At 49.9% G+C, this 12,262-nt stretch overlaps 1 protein-coding gene across 6 annotated transcripts in view; it reads right to left on the minus strand.

The window, feature by feature from the left end:
• Nucleotides 1-12,262, minus strand: part of LOC119974725 (elastin-like) — a 290,086-nt gene that overhangs the window by 212,785 nt on the left and 65,039 nt on the right. For all 6 annotated transcript variants that reach the window (XM_038813896.1, XM_038813894.1, XM_038813895.1 and 3 more), the window contains exons 8-9: nucleotides 7,874-7,936; nucleotides 6,548-6,574 (exon numbers count right to left, since the gene is read on the minus strand). In XM_038813896.1, coding sequence (XP_038669824.1) covers nucleotides 6,548-6,574; nucleotides 7,874-7,936 — 90 coding nt within the window. The remainder of the gene's footprint in view (nucleotides 1-6,547; nucleotides 6,575-7,873; nucleotides 7,937-12,262) is intronic.

The following is a 12,262-nucleotide window of genomic DNA, read 5'->3' on the forward strand; positions in this document are numbered from 1 at the left end:
GATTAAGGTCTGATGAATCATGAGGCAAGAATGCTAAACTTGCTCTCGATTGACTGGTCAGGAGAAATGTATCCATCTCACATTGCCTTCACTTAATGCCTCCTGGAATCTGGTAGCATTTAAACTGGCATGGGCACACTTCCACATTGTGCTTCCTCGATGGCATCATCCAGTGGAAGCTGACCCTCATCACCCTCTTCAGGTTCCTGGCCCCTATTCATCATTCTCTGAGGAGCACTCATTCTGCTCCATTTCTATCTCTGGAAAGGGATCACCCCTTTGCAGTGCCAGTATGTGAAGGGCGCAACACACAACAATGATGTGCGAGATCCTATTTGGAGTGGAGTGTACTGTGTGGACGGGGACGTGCGTTGTGTACTGTGAGACCGGCACAACGGTATCATGCTCTAATTATAGATGTTTTACTAAAGTCGTGCATGGAATGCTGGGCTAGTATTTATTGCCCGTGCACTGAGATGCTTGCTAGGCCATTTCAGAGGTCAAATGTGGGGTAATGCATTTGAAAGGTTTAATACAGGTGGAAAATATGCAGTAAATGGCAGAACCCTTAAGAGCATTGACAGGCCGAAGAATCTGGGTGTACAGGCACACAGGTCACTGAAAGTGGCAACGCAGGTGGAGAAGGTAGTCAAGAAGGGATACGGCATGCTTGCCTTCATCGGACAGGGCATTGAGTAGATAAATTTGGCAAGTAATACTGCAGCTGAATATAACTTTAGTTGGGCCACATTTGGAATACAGTCTTCAATTCTGGTCGCCACACTACCAGAAGGATGTGGAGGTTTTAGAGAGGATACAAAAGAAGTTTACCGGGATGTTGCCTGGCATGTAGAGCATTAGTTATGAGGAGAGGTTAGATAAATTTGGTTTGCTCTCACTAGGATGACGAAGATTGAGGGGCAACCTGCTAGAAGTCTACAAAATTATGAGGGACATGGACAGAGTAGATAGTCAGAAGCTTTTTCCCAGGGTGGAAGAGTCAATTGCTGGGGAACATAGGTTTAAGGTGTAAGGGGCAAAGTTATGAGGAGATTGCGAGGGAAGTTTTTTTTTTTTTACAGAGGGTAGTAGGTGCCTGGAACGCGCTGCCGGAGGAGGTGGTGGAAGTAGGTACGATAGTGATGTTTAAGGGGCGTCTTGACAAGATGAATAGGATGGGAATAGAGGGTTGGGATAGAAAGTTTTTGGTTAGACAGACAGCATGGTCAGCGTAGGGCTGAAGGGCCTGTTCATGTGCTGTATTTTCCTTTGTTCCTCGTTAAGTGTCAACAACACCGCTGTGCGTTTGGAGTCACATGTAGGCCAGACCAGGTAAGGACTTTGGGCTGGATTCTCTGTCAGCGGGATCATTCTTTTCACTGGCAGTGGACCACACCCACGGATTTCCCAATGGCGTGGGGTGCCCACAATGGGAAACCCCATTGGCCGGCTGCTGGGACAGAGGATCCTGCTGCCTTGGGGGCACGCCGTAGCTGAAAATGGGTGCGGCGGGATGGAGAAACCCACCCTTTGTTTTTATTTTAGAATGAATCCATCACTGCCTCATTGACTGTCACACCACATTTCTGGCATAATATTTTCTTGATAATGCCCGTTTTATATGTACCATGGATGCTGTTTGTGTCCAAAATGCCACCTGCCGCATATGCGCACATTTTGCTATTGGTGCAGGCATCAATGCATATGGAGAGTAGCTGTAAGATGTATGTATAACAGGAAAATCTTAAGGTCAATTACCTGGGCTGGGATTCTCCCCTACCCGGTGGGGCGGGGGGGGGGGGGGGGGTCCCGGTGTGTTGGAGTGGCGTGAACCACTCTGGTGTGGGGCACCCCAAAGGTACGGAAGTCTCCGCACATTGGCACAAGTGCTAAATCAGGGCAGAATTCTTTGACCCCCCCCCCCCCCGCCAGGTCGGAGAATCGCCCGGGGCCGGCGTCAATCCCGCCCCCGCCGTGTACCGAATTCTCCGCCATCCTAGATTCGGTTGGGGCGGGAATCGCGCCGCGCGGGCGATTCTCCGGCCCGCGATGGGCCAAAGCCCTCACATTGAGGGGCTAGACCCACGCTGGAGTGGTTCCTGCTCCGCCAGCTGGCGTGAACGGCCTTTGGCGCCACTCCAGCCGGGGCCGAAAGGGCTTCGCCGGCCAGCGTACATCCGTGCATGCGCCGGACCGTCAGTGGCTGCTGACGTAATACCAACGCAGGCACAGGGGAGGGGGTCTCTTCCGCCTCCGCCATGGTGAAGACCATGGCAAAGGCGGAAAAAAAAGAGTGCCCCCACGGCACTGGCCTGCCCGCCGATCGGTGGGACCCGATTGCAGGCCAAGCCACTGTGGGGGCACCCCCCGGGGTCAGATCGCCCCGCGCCCCCCCCTCCCCCCAGGACCCCGGCGCCTGCCCGCACTGCCAATCATACCGGTCAGGTAGGTGGTTTAATCCACGCCGGCGGGAGAGGTTTGTCAGTGACGGGGCTTTGGCCCATCGCGGGCCGGAGAATCGCCCGCGCGGCGCGATTCCCGCCCCAACCGAATCTAGGATGGCGGAGAATTCGGTACACGGCGGGGGCGGGATTGACGCCGGCCCCGGGCGATTCTCCGACCTGGCGGGGGGGGGGGGGGGTCAAAGAATTCTGCCCTGATTTAGCACTTGTGCCATTTTGTGGAACCCATTCTCCAGTAATGCCCTTGTTTAACCTGACAGAGGAACAAAAGAGCATGGGCGAAATTCTCCCCTACCCGGCGGGGCGGGTTGTCCCAGCGTAGTGGAGTGGCGCCAACCACTCCGGCGTTGGGCCTCCTCAAAGGTAATTTTCCGCACCTTTAGGGGCTAGGCCCGCGCTGGAGTGGCTCACGCTCCGCCGACTGCCGGCAAAACTGGCGCGAATGGGCTTTGGCGCGACGCCGATCGGCGTCGGGGCTGTCCGAAAGGCCTTCACCGGTCGGCGTGAGTCCGCGCATGCGCCGGAGCGTCAGCGGCTGCTGACGTCACCACCGGCGCATGCACGGTGGAGGGGCTCTCTTCTGCCTCCGCCATGGTGGAGGCCGTGGAAGAAAAAGAGTTCCCCCATAGCACTGGCCCGCCCGCAGATTGGTGGGCCCCGATCACAGGCAAGGCCACCGTGGGGGCATCCCCTGGGGTCCGATCGCCCCATACCTCCCCCAGGACCCCGGGGGCCCACTCGCGCCGCCAATCCCGCCGGCACAGAGGTGATTTAAACCACGTTGGTGGGAGAGGCCTGACAGCGACGGGACTTCGGCCCATTGCGGGCCGGAGAATCGCCGCGGGGGGCATGCCGATCGGCGGGCGATATTTCCGCTCCCGATTCCTGGGTGGCGGAGAATTCCGGCCACGGCGGGGACGGGATTTATGCCGGCCCCGGGCGATTCCCCGACCCTGCGGGGGGTCGGAGAATTCCACCCCGTATTGCGTATGTCTGTGCACATGGCAAAGAACCTTTTTGCACCTGGCTCCTTCCTGGCTGGAAATGGAGATATTTTGCAACACCTCACAGTTTTCCATCCATTGCTACATGAAGGATGTTGCGGGCACTCTCTTTGCATTAAGTGCGAACTACATTTCATTCTCTCTTGCCAGAGAGCAGCAAATGGAACAAACATTGTGGGCGCGATTCTCCCATATGGGGAGAAATCGTAAGGCTGGCGTCAAATCCGGGCGGGTTTGACGCCAGCCCCCCCCTTCCCGACCGGGAACCGATTCTGGTCCCCGGTCGGGGCTAGCATCCCGACGCCGTAAACTCCGGCATCGCGGGCTTAACGAATTTCGTTAAGCCCGCTTGCCAGAGTTAGCGCCGGCTGAGGCGTCATATGACGTCAGCCGCGCATGCGCGGATTGGAAGACTCCAACCCGCGCATGCGCGGATGACGTCATCGCGCATTTGCGCGAAACCCGCGCATGCGCGGGCCGGGATGCCGCTCAGCCGCCCCGCGAATGGATACTGCGGGGCGGCGGAAGGACAAAGAGTGCGCGGGCATCGGGCCCGCGATCGGTGCCCACCAATCCGTGCCATGGTTTTAAAAATCGACAGTTTACGGCCGTTTTTACGAACGGCCAGACCAGGTGTGTTTGCCGTTCGTAAAAACAGCCGTAAAGGGCTGGGAACTCGGCCCATCCATCAGCTGAGAATCGCTGCCGGCCGTAAAAAAACGGCGGCAGCGATTCGTATCGGGAGTCGGGCGTGGGGGGGGGGGGGGGGGGGGGGGGGGGGGGGGGAGAATAGCGGGAGGGCGTCGGAACAGCGTGGCCATAACATTTTACGAGCCACGCTATTCTCCGCACCGTCGGGCGTGCGGAGAATCGCGCCCTGTATGCTTACCCAAGTTTCAGGCTTCAGTAGTTGCATGCCCATTGCTTTGCAGGTTCTGAGTGTTAACTCTGGTGCATAATAGAACCGAAAGGGACTCTACTCCCTCAGTGTGAGATCATAGGCTGTGAACCATGCAGGTCAATGTCCAGTCTCCTGCCGATAGTCATGATGCCTGCATTTTCTGCAAATCAATGTACTGTACTAACTGCAATTGAGCCACCAATGCAAACCAAAGGGTGGATAATGAGTGACAAGGGTGATCAGCTGACCAAATGGCTGATGACACCAGTGCATAGCCCATAGATATATGCACAGAATGTATACAACCAAAGCAATGTTGAAATCTGTTAGAGTAGCCAATAGCATGCCGAACCAATGCTTTCACTGTTCGGACCACATTGGATGTGTCCTGCAGAGCTCAGCAAGGCAGGTGCCGTAATTTTTTGTGGTCTGCTGCTTGAGTCAATACCATATAATCACGAGAGAATAGTCATTGTGGTATTGTCCAACTGTTAGGCAGGGTTTTAATTGTCCACCATTTCCTGAGTAATTATCCAGGTAAATACTGCGGATCAGTCCCAAGTGTCCAACCATGGTTCAGGGTCCCGAGCAGCAGGGGAATTGTTCATTGGAAGTTTAAACTTCCTGGGCAAATCTCATGTGGGTCCGCACATCAGGACGTCCATAAGGACCTGACACAATGATCCAGAGATGGGAAGGTTTGGCCATTATGTCCATTTAAACTGGGTAACACCCAGAAATGCAATTATAAATGTCAGATGTAATTTTCCAAATTTACCCTCTGGAAGAGTCTTATTTGCCAACCATACAGAGTTAGGACATTGCTGACACGGGGCAGGATTCTCCATCGGCTGACGGCGGAATTTGGAAACACGATTGGGTGGAGAATACGCTGTCAGCCGAAAATCAGGCGTCAAGTGGAATGCCGTGCTCTGGTCTCTCGACTGCGGCATGAATGTGTTCTGTGCCGCACGCCGGCATGGGCATGCAAACTGTATGGTAAAGGCCTTTGACATATCACTAACTGGCTGGACCCGGCATTTTCTTGGCTTTCCGCGATGCTCCAGCTCCGCCAGGAGGAATTATCGACGGTGAGGTTCACCTGTGGTATTTCAAATCGGGAAACAGACGCCGTGGTGGGAGGGGTTACAGTGTCAAACATCGCTATAGTGCACTGGTCGTTGTGCCGCTGGATGGGGGGGCGTCTGCCAGGGCCTGTGAGAGTAGCAGGGCATGGCTAGGAGGTGGGCCATGGGGTTGGGGTGGCCCGGTACGGACCGCTATTCCTGCAGCCTGCAAGGCAATTCAGCTGCACACGCTGCTGGCTGCCTACTGGGAACTTAGTGCCAGAGGTCATGTCGGTGACCCCCCCCCCCCCCCCCCTCCCCATCAGTACGCTGTGGCCCAAGCCGACCCATCAATGGCCGCGCTCCAGTGCAACCAGTGCCATCAGCTTTGCTGGGATGAGGGGAAGCATGCATTGAAATTGCATGGGATCTACATGGTGCTTGCCCATGAATGGGACCTGAATCACTCCGGGAGGGACTGGCATCACTTTTGTCAAAGTAGAACACTCAAAATTCAGTCCCGGCATCAGCACAGTCTCTCAAACGGAGAATTTGCCCCATTATTTTCCATTCACTCGACTTCTTCATTAGTGTGTGTGTGTGTATTAATATACCAAATACACACACACATATACCAAATAGGCCTAATAATACCAGGGGAGCTACTTCAATAAACCATTTTTGAAAAATAAATTTAGACTACCCAATTATTTTTTTCCCAATTAAGTGGCAATTTATCATGGCAAATTCACTTACCCTGCACATCTTTGTTTTGAAGGGGTGAGATCCTCGCAGACACGGGAGAATGTACAAACTCCACACAGACAATGACCTGGGGCCGGGATCGAACCCAGGTCCTCGGCATTGTGAGGCAGCAGTGCTAACCACTGGGCCATCGTGCCACCCGTGCTTCAATGAACCATAATGTTGTTGAATTCTCCTCAAAAGGTTTGGCACAAGGTACCACAGGTATGCACAGAAATTCTGCGACTAGCATTCCACTCTCATCTCTTAATCTTGTAGATATGATAATATCAGCATTGTGTTATTGCACCAAGACTAATGGAATTACACTGTTACAACATAGTAAAATCAATAACAATAAATACTGACCAGCATTGTATGGGATGCCATAGCCACCTGCAGTATAATAATAATAATGTCAGACATACAAATCAACAATAAAATCCAGATTGGATACAATTATACCCAGGATGGATCTGAAAAGCACTTGTAAAATATAACAAAACATCATAACGCAGCATTGTGTGATTGAAGGAATTTGAAAAATGCTCCATTGCTATCCATTAACCCTCAGCTGCTGAATCCTGGTCAAGTCTGTAGAGTTTTATAACGTGAGACAATCGTAGAAAGCAAACATTTGTAGAAATGTAGCAGCACAAGAAAAAGTTAACAAGCAGCTAACAGAACAGTAGTTGATGATCTTTTTAAATAGAATTGGTGGGGGATCTTTCGTGTTGAGGTCAAGGGAAGGAGTTGACTGGATTATCAAGCTCCAAAGGTGCCAAATCAGTACTGCATGCTGATTCACATCATCACATTGGCAGATGGAGCGTGGTCACTGTACGTGTTCTCATTCCTGTACGATTACGGTGTGTGGTGTGTTCAACCTACAAGTGTTTATATGTGCCACAGTTGCCATTTTGGAGAACTAGGGCATTTACTTTGCTAACAAGCCCAATTTCTCATCTCCTAACTCACACTCTCCAACTTAGCTAGAGCTACACACCTCACATTCCCCAACTCTGCTGGATCTACACCCCTCACATTCCCCAACTCTGCTGGATCTACACCCCTCACATTCTCCAACTCTGCTGGATCTACACACCTCACATTCCCCAACTCTGCTGGATCTACACCCCTCACATTCCCCAACTCTGCTGGATCCACACCCCTCACATTCCCCAACTCTGCTGGATCCACACCCCTCACATTCCCCAACTCTGCCAGATCTACACCCCTCACATTCCCCAACTCTGCTGGATCTACACCCCTCACATTCCCCAACTCTGCTGGATCTACACCCCTCACATTCCCCAACTCTGCTGGATCTACACCCCTCATATTCCCCAACTCTGCTGGATCTACACCCCTCACATTCCCCAACTCTGCTGGATCTACACCCCTCACATTCCCCAACTCTGCTGGATCTACACCCCTCACATTCCCCAACTCTGCTGGATCTACACCCCTCACATTCCCCAACTCTGCTGGATCTACACCCCTCACATTCCCCAACTCTGCTGGATCTACACCCCTCACATTCCCCAACTCTGCTGGATCTACACCCCTCACATTCCCCAACTCTGCTGGATCTACACCCCTCACATTTTCCAACTCTGTTGGATCTACATGCCTCACATTCTCTTCTACATAATCATTTGTATCATTAAATAAGAAAAGATGCACTAATCGTACCTGGTAGTTTAGGAGAGAGGACTGGATAACCAACGGGGACTCCGACTCCAAAGCCACCATACCCTATCGGAAAAAAATAGGAAAATACTCAGATAATTAAATCAGCATTGGATTAAATGTGGGAAACAAATGTCTGTCTTCCAATCTAACAGAACCCTTTTGTATTTTTTTAAGGAAGGCTGAGATTCCATTCATGAGAATAGAGAAGGCTCATGATATGAAGATAAAAATTATGATTTATGTCAGGAGAGGTGAAGAGGAGGCATTTCCATTTATGGAGGTTCCAAACTAGAGGAGGTAAATATAAGTTAGTCACTCCTAAATCCAATAAGAAATTTGGGAAAAACCTTCTTACACAGGCAGTGGAATCTTCTGCCATAAGGCGTAGTTGAGACAAATAATATAAATTAATTTAAGAAACAGCTTATAAGTGTATGAGGAGGGACAAAATTAGCAATATATATTGATAGGGTTTGATTAAATAGGATAGGAGGAGGCTTGCGTGAAGCATAAACATCAGTGTCGGTCAGTTGGGCTGAATGGCTTATTCCTGTGCTAAAAAATACATGTAATTCTTTGTAAATCATGAGGCCTATTTCTAGCCTCTGAGCAACGCATGACCAGAGAAAATTGAAACCATACAAACAGATATTTCTGACATATTTCAAAGACATTCACAGAATTTGCATGCTTACGTTGTCTTCGGCGATTAAAGTGTTTAATGTGTGAGGTTAGTGTGCTTTCTTACCCTCAGAGGGATTTAAATGGTTCCCAGCAACAAACTATGTGAATTTAAAAATAAAGATTATTTATAATCACAGACTTACCCCAAGAGGTTTAAAACACGATGAGTGGGATTTCTCACCCCCATCCACCGACAGGATAGTCCGGTCATGCCGAAAGTCAATGGACTTTTGGCTGGGCCGCTGAATCTCCTGTGGTGGGCTCTGCCATGATGGGGCCAGAAAATTATGGCCAATGTCTCAAACACACAATCACAAACATTTAGGCTAGATACAGGAGAATAACAAAACAATATGATTACAATTTGTAATTAGTTCAGTCTCCTTTGTAGCAGGCCTGAAGTTTATTGGATGAATCGATGCTTTATCTGGAGTGGAGGTCATGTAAAAGTAAAGGATTCTCAGTAAGCTGTAGGCTCCTTACATTTGAATTAAAAGGAGGTTAGCTCTCAGGTGAACCTGAAGTTGGAACTGATTGGGGGGGGGGGGGGGAAGAGAGATAATTCTTCTCCCACAGTCAAGGTATAGCTGTATATCACCTTAGCTGCATAATTGCCTTGCAGCTGGGTCAATGGCTTGGATGGTGTTTCTGAAGATATCGTCTCTGAACAGCTACTGCTGTTATTTTTAAAAGTAGGTGACAAGATGGCTACCTTACCCATGTGACCTAATTCAATCCAAAGTCCTTTTTCAAATAAGGTGGTTTGGTAACATCCAGTAAACAAACTGTTATGGTTTTTTCAGAGTTTGAGACAATCAAATTCTGTGTATTTCGATGTAAGTCTATCAGAATTGACATTGATGGGATCCATTTCATATTGATCTGTGACCCTTGGATTTCGATGTCTCTGTGTTTCCCGGTGAAACGTGAGTTGTCTGCAATCTGTAGGTTTTGGTCTATTCTTAAACAATGAGATGTGTTAATCGTACAGGTGACTGAGATTTCCTCATTAATTTGATAAAGTTCTGCATAATAGACTTGAGAAAAGTTGAAGCACAGAAAATAAAGAAAACCTAGTATGAGATTGGCCGAGTGACAGGAAAGAGTGAATAATGGTGAATAGTTGTTCTTTGGTGTGGAATATGGTGTATAATGAAGCTCCCCAGGGGCATGTAGAAGAACCATTGCTTCTCATGACATACATTAGTACTTGGGTGCGCTGGCATCATTTCAAAATTTGTAGATAGCATTAAAATTGGAGGAGGATAGTGATGTACTTCAAGAGGATATAGGTTGAATGGTGGACACGTGGCTGAGGAAAGTTAATGCAGAGAATTGTGAAGTGGTATGTTTTAGTAGGAAGATGAGAAAAGGTAATAAAGAATAATTTTAAAGGGGTTTCAGGAACAAAGAGACTGGGGTATATATGCACAAAGTACTGAGAGTGGAAGGGCTGGTTGAGGAAGTGGGTAAACAGACAAAAAACACTATAAATTTGTCAAACACGATGGGCTGGATTCTTTGTCCATACATGGCAGCGGGATTCTCCATCTTGTTGCAGTAAAAGGGAGATTTGGCTAAGTGCCAAATTTTCCATCCTCGCTAGCAGCAGTAGCGTAGCGGACACGCAACGGAGAATCCTAGCCGATATCTCTGAAACTAATCCATGTTGACTCTGGCTAATCATACTATGATTTAGGTGCATCAGCAAAACATCCCTTGTAGTACATTCCAACATCTTCCTGACAAATGTCAGGCTTACTGGCCTGCAGTTCCCTACTTTCTCTCTCCCTTTTTTGAAAAGCACTTGCGGTATACATCCCTGCTGCTTTACTGTGTTAACATTGATTTTATTAGCAGAACAATTCAGAAACCTGCAGGGCATGTTCTCTGGATAGCTTAACACAAAACAGCCAATGTCAGACAAGACCAGTATTATCAACATTTTGACAGAGAAAGTTAATTAAGTACTTCATCTGTTCAGGATCATACATAAAGTAGAAATTACTTTAGACAGATCAGAGGGGCAAAATAAAAATAAAATTGTTTTCAAAGAACAGATACGTGTGGTAACATTTTGAAGTTTGCAGGTGACACTAAATTAGGAAATGTGGCAAACGGTGAGGAGGCTAGTACAGACTTTACGAGGACTAAACTGGTGAAATGAGCGGATGCGTGATAAAAGAAACTTAGAACCGTAAAACGTGAAGTGATTCGTTTTGATCGGAAAAATAAGAACAATTTAATTTTGGTGCAAGGACAGAGAGACCGGAGGGTGGGGATACCTACATCATATGATGATGGCAAGATAAGCTTTGAAAACTTTTATGGCTACGTGGGCTTCCTAAGTAGAGGCGTAGACTACAAAGCAAGGAAGCTATGCAAAATTTTTCTTAAACATTGATTAGGACTGACTGTGGCTAGTTGTAGGCACCACACTTTTGGAGTGCTTTAGAGAGGGTGCAGAGGAGATTTGATAAAATTGTACCAATAATGTAGGACTTCAATTATGTGGAGCAACCAAACAAATGGTAGGACCTTTAGAGCAGAGAAGAACAGATTTGATGGAGGTACTCAAAACCATGAGGGTTTTGAAAGACTAAGGGCGGGATTCTGTGGGAAACGGCAGGGTGGGCAACTCTGGCGCGAAGGAGTGGCGTGAACCACTCTGGCGTAGGGCCGGCCCGAAGGTGCGGAATCCACCGCACCTTCAGGGGCTAGGCCAGCGCCGGAGTGGGTTGCGCCGCATGGGCGGCGCGGAAGGGGCTTGACGCCATGCCGACTGGCCCCGAAGGGCCTCCGCAGGCCGGTGCGAGTTGGCGCATGCGCAGGAGCACCAGCGTGTTGCCGTCATCCCAGCGCATGCGCGGAGGGGGGGGTTCATCTCCGCGCCGGCCATGGCGGAGGTCAACAGCAGCTGACGCAGAGGAATAGAGTGCCCCCATGGCACAGGCCCGCCCGCAGATCGGTAGGCCCCGACTGTGGGCCAGGACACCGTGGGGGCACCCCCCCAGGGCCAGATCTCACCGCACCCCCCCCACCTCCCCCTGAGGACCCCAGAGGCTGCCCACGCAGCCAGGTCCCACCGGTAAGTACCTATTCTAAATTACGCTGGCAGGACCGGACGAAAACGGGTGGCCACTCAGCCCATTGTGGGCCGGAGAATCACCTGTGGGGGGGGGGGGGGGGGGGGGGGTGGGGGGGGGGGGGCGCTGTTAGCGGCCACTGACCGGCGTGGCGTGGTTCCTGCCCCTGCCAAGTCCCCGGTGCCGGAGAATTCAGCAGCCGGCAGGGGCGGGATTCACGCCCCCCCCCCCGGCGATTCTCCCGGTGGGGGGGGTCAGAGAATCCCACCGTCTAAATAAAAAATAACTTTTTCCAGTGGCAGAAGGTTTTAAACCAGAGAGCACAGATCAAGGATGATTTTCAAAAGAACCATTTAAAGAGTACACACTGATCTGGAATGCACTGCATGAAAGAATAGTGAAGCAGATTCAATAATAACTTCTGAAAATCTGCAGGGCAAAGAGCAGGAGACTGGGACTAATTGGATAATTTGAAGAGCTGGCAGAGGCACACATAGCCAAATGGTCTCTTTGTGTGATGTGTTATTTTATGATTCCAGTGAATAATTGCTGGCACAAATTGTACCTGAAGCTCTCCACAGGCATAATGTATACGAGTGTGTGGAGACCCATAATGGAG

This window comes from Scyliorhinus canicula, chromosome 12 (genome assembly GCF_902713615.1).
Source record: "Scyliorhinus canicula chromosome 12, sScyCan1.1, whole genome shotgun sequence".
In the NCBI taxonomy this organism is placed as follows: Eukaryota; Metazoa; Chordata; class Chondrichthyes; order Carcharhiniformes; family Scyliorhinidae; genus Scyliorhinus; species Scyliorhinus canicula.